Source organism: Epinephelus lanceolatus, chromosome 1 (assembly GCF_041903045.1).
Source record: "Epinephelus lanceolatus isolate andai-2023 chromosome 1, ASM4190304v1, whole genome shotgun sequence".
Taxonomy (NCBI): Eukaryota; Metazoa; Chordata; class Actinopteri; order Perciformes; family Serranidae; genus Epinephelus; species Epinephelus lanceolatus.
This window is the reverse complement of record NC_135734.1, coordinates 6621091-6634102: the sequence shown is the minus strand read 5'-3', so window position 1 is coordinate 6634102 and position 13012 is coordinate 6621091. Positions and strand designations below refer to the sequence as shown.

At 42.8% G+C, this 13012-nt stretch overlaps 1 protein-coding gene across 2 annotated transcripts in view; it reads left to right on the top strand.

Annotated features, from left to right (window-relative positions):
* The first annotated feature begins 4483 nt into the window (after positions 1-4483).
* The window catches only part of stmn3 (stathmin-like 3), a 45632-nt gene continuing 37103 nt past the window's right edge, over positions 4484-13012 (top strand). For both annotated transcript variants that reach the window (XM_033625466.2, XM_078170627.1), the window contains exon 1: positions 4484-4641. In XM_033625466.2, the coding sequence (XP_033481357.1) occupies positions 4548-4641 (94 nt within the window). In that variant the 5' untranslated portion in view covers positions 4484-4547. The remainder of the gene's footprint in view (positions 4642-13012) is intronic.

The window sequence follows — 13012 nt, the reverse complement described above, 5'->3', positions numbered from 1 at the left end:
GGCCTAAAAGGTTCAGCACTAAGCTGGTTTAAATCTTATTTATCTGATCGTTTTCAATTTGTTGACGTTCGTAATGAATCATCCTTACGTACCAAAGTTTGTTTTGGAGTTCCGCAAGGTTCTGTGCTCGGACCGATCCTATTTACTCTATATATGCTTCCTTTAGGTAACATCATTAGAAATCACTCTATAAATTTACATTGTTATGCGGATGATACACAGTTGTATTTATCGATGAAGCCAGAAGAAAGTAATCAATTAACTAAACTCCATAACTGCCTTAAAGACATAAAAAATTGGATGAGCACCAATTTCCTGATGTTAAATTCAGACAAAACTGAAGTTATTGTTCTTGGCCCCAAACAACTCAGAGACTCTTTATCTGATGACATAGTTTCTCCAGATGGCATTGCTCTGGCCTCTAGCACTACCGTAAGAAACCTCGGAGTAATATTTGATCAAGATTTGTCTTTTAATTCTCATTTAAAGCAAACCTCACGGACTGCATTTTTTCATCTGCGTAATATTGCGAAAATTAGGCCTATCCTGACCCGAAAAGATGCAGAAAAATTGGTCCACGCTTTTGTTACCTCAAGGCTGGATTACTGTAACTCTCTATTATCAGGTAGCTCTAGTAAGTCCTTAAAAACTCTCCAGCTAATTCAGAATGCAGCAGCTCGTGTACTAACAGGAACTAAGAAACGAGATCATATTTCTCCTGTTTTAGCTTCTCTGCACTGGCTCCCTGTAAAATCCAGAATTGAATTTAAAATCCTACTGTTAACTTATAAAGCTCTAAATGGTCAAGCTCTGTCATATCTTAGAGAGCTCATAGTGCCATATTATCCCACCAGAACACTGCGCTCTGAGAACGCAGGGTTACTCGTGGTCCCTAAAGTCTCCAAAAGCAGATCAGGAGCCAGAGCCTTCAGCTATCAGGCTCCTCTCCTGTGGAATCATCTTCCTGTTACGGTCCGGGAGGCAGACACCGTCTCCACATTTAAGACTAGACTTAAGACTTTCCTCTTTGATAAAGCTTATAGTTAGGGCTGGCTCAGGCTTGCCCTGTACCAGCCCCTAGTTAGGCTGACTTAGGCCTAGTCTGCCGGAGGACCCCCTATAATACACCGGGCTCCCTCTCTCTCTCTCTCTCTCTCTCTCTCTCTCTCTCTCTCTCTCTCTCTCACTCTCATCCTATTACTGCATCTTGCTAACTCGGCCATTCTGGATGTCACTAACTCGGCTTCTTCTCCGGAGCCTTTGTGCTCCACTGTCTCTCAGAATAACTCATACCGCAGCGGTGCCTGGACAGTGTGACGTGTGTGGTTGTGCTGCTGCCCTGGTCCTGCCAGATGCCTCCTGCTGCTGCTGCTGCCATCATTAGTCATTAGTCATACTTCTGTTATTATACACATATGACTATTGTCACACAAGTATACTGTCAGATATTAATACATACTTTCAACATATTGTACCACAGTAGCCAGAACTATAACTATAATATTATTACTTTCATTAATGTTGTTGTAAGCTACTGTCATTACCTGCATCTCTCTCTCTCTCTCTCTCTCTCTCTCTCTCTCTCTGTCTCATTGTGTCATATGGATTACTGTTAATTTATTATGCTGATCTGTTCTGTACGACATCTATTGCACGTCTGTCCGTCCTGGAAGAGGGATCCCTCCTCAGTTGCTCTTCCTGAGGTTTCTACCGGTTTTTTTTCCCCGTTAAAGGGGTTTTTTTTTGGGGAGTTTTTCCTTATCCGCTGTGAGGGTCTTAAGGACAGAGGGATGTCGTATGCTGTAAAGCCCTGTGAGGCAAATTGTGATTTGTGATATTGGGCTTTATAAATAAAATTGAATTGAATTGAATTGAATTGATGATTCAACAGCTGATGAAGACCTCAAGAGACTTCAGTGGATTACACCCAGCATGTAATGAAGGCTTGATTCAAGAGAATCACAGTTGAACAGAGTGTGACACAGTGTATGTCATCCAGAGATTCTGAGGATGTCCCTGTCCAGTCCTTGCATTTAACCCAAGCAGTATTCTCTTACGAGTTACTCCACGCTCCCAATAAGGTTATTCATCTATGGTTTTGTGAAGTTTCTATTGCTTACTGACTTTAAAAAAGCAATCATGCTCGCCCGGCTTGCTCTAAATCACCTAGACTGTCTCTTACAAAATGCACCTATCTAAAATGAGACTCGCGTTCGTTGAGCCTGGAGCACAGGGCAATCTCCCCTCCTCTTAACCTTGGGAGCTATGGCAACGGACCCAGCTAGGCACCCTTATCTGGGAAGCTGTGATACCTCCTCCACAACAAGGAGACCAAAGATGGAGTGCGTTCATTACAAAGGTCAAGTAGCCTGACCTCAAGGCATCTTTTAGGCCTTCCACTGACCTGATTGTAACCTTAGACATAACTGTCACCCATGTCCTTTACTGACCAAGGTTTGAAGGATGTAACACTACAAAATTCCTGCATAGTAACAAGCAGTTTAGGCAGGAGGGGCCAAGTTTGAATCTTGTCTTTACAAACAGTCATTGACCATTCCTGCATGGTATAACTATAAACTAATGGTTCACTACCTTAAAGGTGCAGTTAGCGATTCTAATCTAATTGATTTTTTTAAATATCTCTTCACAGTCTGCTAACTGATCATTCTGTATGTGAGCGAGAAAAAAACAATCTGGTGGTCAGAGGCTATAAATGGGAAACAAAGTTGCTCAGACTGAACCACACAACACTATTCCAGCCAGTCAGCATCATGGAGAATTTGTGCTCATGCACAGGGGGAAAACCATGGATGTTAAAGAGTAAGCCAGTGGGAGCTAGAGGGATGGTAAATATGGCATATGAGATGCTGAATCCCACAGCAAATATCAACAATCTTTCCCCAGAATCTCTGACTTTGATGGTTGGCGACTTGTAAGTGTGTAGTTTATTAGTGCCTTCAGAACTATTAACTTTAGCTAACTCCAATATAAAACCATCTTTGGCAATAGCTAAGCATTAGCTTGCTAACTATGCTAATATTAGCCTCGACTTAGCATTCTTTATGAAACTCCAAATGTCGAAACAAAGTTGGGAGTTGTTGTGTCTTCGTCTGTAATATTCGTCCCACATTTTTGCACACTGCAATTTGGTATTTGTTGATCACTGCATAGTTTTTGTACATAAACAAAATTATATTTGGCATGATCTTTTCTAAATGGTGCTCAGTAGCATAACATTAGTCCTTTATGGTTCTGTCCTGCAACTTGATTGGATGCTGTTGGATTGGTTCAAGAACAAAGTGAATCTGGGGAATTAATTGTCGACTTGCTGGGATTAAAAAGCTTTATGTATTATAACAAGTATTTTTAAGTCAACAGGCTCAAGTCCAAGTGGTCATTGGTGATAAAGTCCAAGTCATTTGACTAAAGTCCATACCTATAACTACAACTTCCGGGTCTGTCATGTGATCCCAGGGAGCGCAAATTACGTTTTCTCATGGATTTACATTGTAAAAAAAAAAAAAAAAATGTCTGGACAAGCACATGCACAGATAGACCCCAGGGGGTGCTCAAGCACTTTTCATTTATTTTAATGATTTTATATTAAAGTTTTTAAATTTTGCCTACGGCATCAATTCCCAATTTAAAGTGAGTTGTATGCCCAACAACTTCATTTGAGTCCTGCCCCTCCCTCTTCAGCTCCCCTTGTGTCAGCTGCACACAAACTGTGTGCTCTGCAGAGCTGTAGAGTAAATATTACATCTCTCTGACCTGCCTTCATGGACAGCCAGCTAATGATAGTGTTTGCCCTATACTTTGGCATTGTTCATCACTGTTGTGAGATTAAAGGACTATTAAAACATCTTAATACAGCCAGTATAATATAGGCAGTAACCTACCGTTAAGATTAACAACAAGTAAGCTAGTCTGGTGTAAAATCACACGGTCTTCCTCCAACTCTCTGGCAGATTCAGATTCACAAACTGCTCTGCTGAGAGCAGAGCAAAGACAAGGAGTGGAGCATAAAGAGAGGAGAACGCAATTAGCAATTAGATTGTTGCAACTGAACATAGGTAGACTGCTGGTTCATTTCATTATATATATTTATCTATTATATATTTTATTTATTCACAGAACACCATTTTTTCAATTTTGTGTAAAGATTGTGAAGGTTGTTTTATAGACCACTAAACTGTGCACAATGTGTCATTGTTTTGTTGTTGCCTGTTATAAATAAATGATAAAAATAGAAGATGAATGTGTAGTAGCTGTTAGGTGTATAAAGTATAGATATAGACACCTTATACATAAGTTAGACAGACATTCCCCTGCTCATTACTGTGCACAAATGTACTGTATGTAGCACTGTATCCACTTTTCCTTTTATATCATGGTCAGTATCAAATAAAATTAGGGCTGATTGTTCACATACACTTGTGCACTGCACCATGCAGGGCACAGACACATGCCCAGCCCATGTTCTCTCTCTCTCTCTCCCTCTCCCTCTATCCTCCTCCTCCTCCTCCTTCTTGATCGTCCCTCTCTGAATGCTTCACATTCTCTCCTCTCCTCCATCCAGCAGCATCCTCCAGCTCTCTCCTCTTCCTCCACTGTCAGCAACAATGACCAGCATAGTATCAGGTAAGATGCTACGTTCCAAACCAGATCGTTTCTTAATTGAAGCTGTGTGGATATTATCTGTGTGTGTGTGTGTGTGTATGGCAGGGGGAGGGGAGGGGAGGGCTGTGTTGTTTTAAGTCTATTTGATAATGCGGAGGGTGGAGTGTGTCGGTGTAATTGTCATGGAAACTGGGGTTTTCTTCTTTCATTGTACTGGGGCTCTGGTGTAGACAGGAGACCCTCCCATAGTCCCATACGGACATGTAGGCACAACTAGATTCTTCCAGAAACAGCAGGTACTGATCTTTCATTTGCAATAATGTGTACCCACAGCTGACTAACCACCAACTCCCGATGCAGATCCAAAACACTAAACACAGATTAACTGTGAGACTGGGAATGCACCAAGCATTTTATATCAGTACCATTCTGCTAACTTTATATTGCAAGTCAGGGAGGGCACAATGACTACTGATATAAATCTCACAGTATTATCTCAGTACTGATGCATTAAGATATTTTGGAAAGTATGCCCAATCACATGGTACCAAGTTTCATGTTTCAGTCATTAATTCAGATGTTTAATATTTTTGTTGAATTTAAATATAATCATCAGCGTCATTGTCGTCATCATCTTAATCTTGTGCAATTACATTAAGCCCTCAGTCCAGCAGCACACAAATTTATTTGGATAAATACAACACCAAAAAAAGTGGAGACACATTTTTGCCTCGATGTACTGTAGCACTTCATGCAAAACACTATGACAACTTAAAACCAGATTTAAAAGGGATAATCAGGATTTTAAGTCGGGTTGTATGAAGTATTTATCCATAGTCAGTGTATTACCTCAAGTAACTGGTGGTCAGCACACTTCCAGTTTGGAGAAGCACACAGGAGTACAGCCACAGAAGCCAAGCAATGTACTGCTGTGGACAGGGGCTGCAGCAAAACAGTCCTTATCAGTTTGAGTGTACGTCAGATTTAGAATATATTATTTGCTTTACCTTGCCATCAGACAACAATTTTTGACAGGGAAATGAGACTGTGATATTGCTCTCTTCAGAGCCAGACTCCATTGAGAAAAAACAGTGATTTACCCTCACTGAACACAGGAGCTGCTGGTCTACCGCTACCTCAATCCCTGAGTCTGGTGGCTTTAACGAGAACATAGATGAGGCACTGAAGCCGTTAACAGCTGTAGGAATGGGCTGTCTGACAGGAACAGTAATGGGGTAAAAATACTCCCAATATAGCATACATTTAAACTGATACTGACTTTGTTTTTAGACTAAAATATGATTTGCTGATGCTCTCCTCCACAACAATACATTGCTTAGCTTCTGTGTAGGCACATCTCAAAACTGGGGGCATGTGTAATACTCTGAATATGGATAACCTGAGTACTCCATACAAAATCGCTTAAAAAAAACAAACAAATCTGAACTATTCCTTTAACACATTTGCATTTAAATGCATACCGCATTAAAACAGGGTAAAGTACATTTTTTATTTATATACGAGGCAGTATCCTAAGACTATATGGAGGTAATCAATCAATTCAAAAGCCATCAACTCAAGAAGAGCAAATTATCTTCTGTGATGGTACAAGTCATTGAGTGATTTCACAAGACTTGGTAAATAATTGCTTTCTAAGTCCTATCTTGGCCCCTGACAATTGTAGTTCTTTCTTGAACAGAAACAACCTATGCCCGTGTCATTATTGAGTCAAGCCCTTATTCTTTTGTAATGGTTCCAGTAATCGAATGTGTCATCATATATGTCTGTGGGGACTATCCCAAGGGTTGAAACAATAAAACAAGACTCTGTGAGGTTGATCTGTGGCGTGGTGGTGCTTTAAGCTCAATGCTAACAGCAACACTGAAACATGTTCACAATGACAGCACTAACATGCTGATATTAAACAGGTATAATGTTTACCATGTTCTCCTTCTTAGTTTCATGTGTAACATTTGCCAGTTAGCTTTAACATGGAGCTGAAGCTGTGAGGTTTGTGTGTCATCAAATTTGCATGCATTTGATCAAATAGTGAAGTACTAAAGACTCTGAAGTTTTTACCTACAGAGGTATTCAGTGAGTCAGAGGATAACTAAAGTAATTGTCTAGGAACTCTGAATGTCTGTACATATTTTACAGTAATCTATCTGGTAATTGTTGACAATTTTCATTGGATTATAAACCTTAGATTAAATACAATACCAGATTTTTTTTTTCAACTTAGTTTTGTTGGAAAAAAGTGTATTTTTATAGTTAAAAGAATACTTCACCCACAAAATGACCATTTGTTTATATGTATATGAATTATTCACTGCATGTTACCTTGAATTTGTGAAGAAAACTTTTTATTTCTCGTAATCCTCCACTGTGAACAGAGATCCAATAAAGGCAACATTCTTGATCAATTGCAGTTAACAGGGTCTACATTTGACAACGGCAAAACCATATCCAAAATATCCATTTACAAACTGTCACACAACAGGTGCAGTATAATCCAAGTCTCATTTATCCATTCATATGCTCAGTACTTCCCAAACACACACATTTTTGCACTTCATTGTAAAATGCACAGCTGAGTAGCATGTGATTGAACACACATCCCGTAGACCGGTGGTCACCAACCTTTTTAAGTCCAAGGTCCCTGACCTCGGCCTTGGTGAAAGGCAAGTGTTGATAGAAAAAGACAGCTAACACTGTACTTCCTACTTGAGGCCTTTTATTTGCCTGTATTTGAATTACATGCACTTTGCTGCAACATTCAAATTGATGCAACCAAGAAAAGACCAATTAATTGGCATATCAAACAGTCTTGCTTAAAGAATTGTACAAAATAACATTCATTTGAGAGTCATGTAGTTTCATAACACAAAAATAAAGGCATAAAGAATGAATGAGGAAATTATTTTGTTCATACCAGCCAACAACAAATTGACATTCTTCACGTTTTGACACTTGGGGCTCTAGTTTCACAGACCGGGCGAGGCGGGGGCGCAGCGCACCTGTGCTTTGCCAATTGGGTGTGGCCAGGATTTTGCAAGTTTGGCACACCGTGCGCGCTGGCGCAGCTACTCGTCTGTCCCACCTCCGTCCTTCCTACCTGCGCAAGTCGGAAAGAGGGAGGAGAGAAGGCGTGGAGTGGGTTTTACACACATCACACCAATCAAATGAGCCCCTCTCCTCGCCCTTCGCCGCGCAAAGGCGTAATCAGAGTTTACTCAATTCGCCATGGCAGAAGAGAGCAGCAGCGTCAGACAGCCAAACTCCTCCCAGGAGGAAACTGATGTTTCTGGTCCAGGAGGTCCAAGCTCGCAGTGTCCGAATATACGGAACTGCGAGCAGACCTCCACGGGCTGATGATGCAAAGGTAGCCTGGGAGGAGGTCACCACAATTGTAAATCAATGTTACGTTTCTCTCGTGCGTGCGCGCGCGCACTCTCTCTTTCTCTCTCGCAGTCTCACTCTGTTTCTTTTCTTTTGACTTTTCTAAGATGACAGATGCTGAATATATACTCCCTATCTGATGCTGTGGCTGTTTGTGGTTGGCTGAGAGGGATGTGAACTCATTAGTTTGCAGCTGTGTTAATCAAATCAGGTTGGGTTTCCATTACGCGTGTCAAACGTGCCAAACGGTGCCAATCCCCTTTGATCTGACATCAGATGTGACGGGACAGTCGATATAGAGATACATTTATGAGCTGATTGCAGATAGTTGCATTGAATAGTGTTTTTGTGGGTATTTATTGCATTGTTAATGTGCCTGATATTCTGGAAACCTGCCTGTGAGGTTTTGGTGACGTGTGCGCACTGTCCGCCGGTCAGCCAAACTTCGGCGTACACCAGCTGCCCTCCACCTGCGCTGACAGTAGACCTGGTTTCATCTGGCGAGCTTTTAGCGCACCTTCGGCGAAGCCTTTTGGCACGAAACTGTTACTGCGCCAAGCTGGATCTGTCGACACCTCCCCCTGCTGCGCTGCCACTTTGGGTTGCGCTGCTCGAAACTAGCTCTGCGCGGGGTTCGCCACCCTGCGCCCGCCGGGAAACTAGAGCCCTCTGACTTATTATTATTCATACTTATCACTGACAAACATTTTTTATAAAGTGGAACTATAATGTTTGCTTTCTCAGTCAGTGGTAAGCACAGTCACCTTATGCAGCATCACTTCTAGGTTTCATATGTAGCCTATCACCCTTCATTTTGACACTTGACTGACTTATTCTTACTTATTGTCATTTACAAATATAAGCATTTTATAAAGTAGATCTGTAATGTAGGCTATTTTGTCTCAGTGCTACGTGCAGTCATCTTATGCAGCATCACTTTTCATGTCAGAAGGCAGTCATGTTACTCACTCAAGTCAATGTGATGGCTGTGACTGGATACTGTCTGTGAGTGCTTTGTAGTTTGGCTCATAACTACAGACAGCCAGTCTGAGACAGTCTGTGAGGTGTCTGTCAGTAAGGCTGCTCCTGTACTTTGATTTTATTATTTTCATCTGTGAAAATGCCATTTCACATAGGTACGTGGATCCAAAGTAGGCACTCACTCTTAGTGCACATGCAGTGAAGTGAGGAAACTTCTCTCTGCTGACAAGTCCCCAAAAGTCACTGTCCCTGGATCTGGCTTTCAGCTCGATGTCATTTTGTAAATCAACCATCTCCATGTCAGCTTCACTTGGCAAAGTAAATACTTTCTGGAATTTGGCTGCTACCTGCTCTATATCAATGGGCACGAATGGGTTTGAGACGAATGCAGCAATATCTTCCATGACGTCTAAAGGTGCGGACACACCAAACTGACATCAAAGAACTAGCAGCGACGAAAGCCAACTGTTGTGTCATCTACATCGCCCTGTGTCAGTTGCATCTGAACACACTACATGGACTACATCCAATGGCCAAGTGGCACATACGTTCTGCGCCTGCGTGAGAGAGAGAGAGCGGAGTGAGAGACTGATACATCCTGTTAGCTGAGGGGTTTCTTATCTGTGCAACTGTGCACTGCAGCACCTCCACGGACTATTACATCCAGACGGTCCCGGTGTTTCCTCCGCAGGCTCCACTTCACTCAGCTTCACTCAGCTGCCCGATAAACCCGCTGCTTCTTCCCACTTTAACCTGAATAACAAATCAGGGATCAGTGCTATGGTTGGATCCAAACGGAGAGCTGGGGCTAGCTGGGAGGCTAGCGGAGGCTAACTGGCTGTTCTTCCCTCCGGTCACGCTGCGGCAACGCTCCGCTAGCCGTTCCCAGCTAGCCCCGGTTTGTTATTCAGGTTAAAGTGGGAAGAAGCAGCGGATCTGTCAGGCAGCTGAGTGAAGTGGAGCCTGAGGAGGAAGCACCGGTTACCCCTGGTTTCACTACAGGCAGATTCACTCGCTACAGGGGCGAGGGAATAAAACCTGAACAGCCAATCAGAGTGATCTCTGTCACTGACAAGCTCCACCGCCGATTCAACATGCTCAATCGGCCAAAAAGCCACCAACGCTGAAGTGCCAACAGTGCGGGACACACCACAAAAACTAGGGCGACAGGCGCTCACTGACGGCCCAACTATGGTCGACGGCTGACTGTCAGCTTGGTGTGTCAGAGCCTTAACTCACCAAAACGCCAATTAAACTCCACTGTCAGTTTGTCCAGGTGAGTGCAGTACTGCTCAGGGCGAAAAGCATCCTTGTCTTTCAAGGTCTGTACCATCTTCTCAAGGTTGGGAAAGTGTGTCAGCCTCCCGTTCTTGAGATGTGTCGTCCAAACACCGAGCTTGGCCTTGAACGCATTTACTGTGCTTATCATGTGGGGCAGGACTTGGTCTCTTCCCTGCAGCTCGTTGTTGAGTGCATTCAGTTTTGCGGTTATGTCTGTGAGAAACCCCAGGTCCAGTAGCCATGCATCCTCTGACAGTACGCCTTGTTCCTTGTTGACAGGAAAGTCTTGATTTCGGGCAGCAAGTCGACAATTCGCTGCAGCCCTTTGCTGCAACTCAACCACCGCACATCAGCATGGAGAAGTAGGTCTCCATAAGCAGCATCAAGCTCATCCAGGAGCGCCTTGAATAAGCAGTGCTGAAGCGCTTTCACTCGAATCGAGTTGACTAGTTTCACCCCCAGCGTCATTACATGAGAAAAGTTCAAGACCTTCCCAGCCAAGGCCTGCTGGTGGATCACACAGTGATAATTCACAAAGTAGGGAAAATCGGGGTCATTACGGCAGTCCTATAAATCCACTGCGCACACCACGCATTGCTGGGGCCCCATCAGTAGTAATTGCCACCAGTTTATGAATGGGTATGTCATTATCACAGACATATTTTTTTAACTCATTGTAGATATCCTCACCTCTCATTTTCTCCTTTAAGTGCAAAAGAGTGAGAAAGTCCTCCTTTGTTGTAGAATCTGGGAAAACCATTTTGACAAATACAACAAGCTGTGTTGTGTCCATTATATCCAGGGATTCATCGAACTGTAGTGAGAAATATTCACAGTTTGTCAAGTCCTTTAACACTTGTCTGTCCATGTCCTCTGAGAGTGACTCGATCCTCCTCATTACTGTTGCATGTTCCGATACATGCTCTAAGCATTGCACCAATCACAACAGACTGAGCGAGCTGACCAATCAGAGCAGACTGCTGGGGAGGCGGGACATAAGCCCAAACAGACACCTCAGACAGAGGTGCTGCAGCAACGAGCAGTACAAGACAAATAATGTGTGTTTTGAACATTAGAGCACATAAATCTATTTCACTAGACCAAGATATAAAATATTTATATCAATATGACCATGAAAATAGTATAATAGGTCTCCTTTAAGTAACTAATACACAAATGTCTCTGATTCTACGCCGAATGAGACTTGAGGTCAAAGACAAACTCGACCCCTGCAGTTTGCATACAAACAACACATTGGAGTGAACGATGCTGTCCTCTACATGCTTCATCGTGCCCTAGCTCATCTGGAGGAACCTGGCACTTATGTGAGAATCATGTTCTTGGATTTTTCAAATGCATTCAACACCATCCAACCCAACATACTCAAAGACAAGCTCACAGAGATGGCAGTGGATCCTTCCTTTATCTCCTGGATCACAGATTACCTGACAGGAAGGCCACAGTATGTCAGGTTGGGGAACTGTGTTTCTGGGACATTAATGAGCAGCATGGGGGCTCCACAAGGGACTGTCCTGGCTCCATTCCTGTTCATACTGTATACGGTGGACTTCAAATACAACTCTGAGTCCTGCCACATCCATCGGACGACACTGCTATTGTGGCGTGTATCAGGAATGGGCAGGAATCTGAATATAGGGACCTGATAAAAGCCTTCAGTGACTGGAGTCACAAGAACTGTCTCCTCCTGAACACCTCAAAGACCAAGGAAATGATCATAGATTTCCGCAGGTCCAAGCCCCCTCTTCAGCCAGTGAATACCTGTGGGGTGGACATCGAGGTGGTGCCAAGCTATAAGTATCTAGGTGTACACCTGGATAATAAGTTGGACTGGTCCCTAAACACAGACGCTCTCAACAAAAAGGGGCAGAGCTGCCTCTTTTTCTTGAGGAAGCTCAGATCTCTCGACATCTGTAGTAAGATGCTGCAGATGTTTTATCAGTCTGTGGTGGCAAGTGTGTTGTTTTATGCTGCAGTCGGCTGGGGAGGAAGCATCAGACACAAAGATGCAAGGCGGCTGGACAAACTAGTCAAAAGAGCTGGCTCTGTGATTGGCGTCAGGTTGGACACACTGGAGGAGGTGGTGGAGAGATGCACACTGAAGATGTTCGAGGCCATCATGAACAACCCAGATCATCCACTCCACAACACCTTGATGGACCAAAAAAACTGTGGTGGACGGCTTCTCTCTCTTCGATGCAGGACAGAGAGATACAGAAGATTCTATATACCAACAGCCATCAGGCTTTATAATTCTTTGACATATAATAGATGAGCTGACAGATAACTGAATTTCCCCTTGGGGATGAATAAAGTTATTCTTATTCTTATTCTTAAATGTGGGTCATTTTGTTGGTGAAAGTATTCTTTCTCTGAAACTGAACATAAACCTAAGATACAATAATAAAGCATGGTGCATTATATATAGCACATTTCATACACAAAGGAAAGTCAGAGAGCTCCAAATAATGCATTAAACACATAAAATAAGGATACAATCTTTGTCCAGCCTAAAGCATTTCTAAATTCCTTTTAATTCCTTATAATTACCATGTTGCCTGCTATATTCAAGTTGTTTCAAAAATGTCCTTGCACCAGGCACAGCACTGTTTCCTTTGAATTCTGAGTCTTTTCTTTTGTACCAGACTGGTGAATAATGTATCAAACACTGCATGCTGTCTGGCTCTGTGAGCGAGTCTTCTCCCTGTTCCTT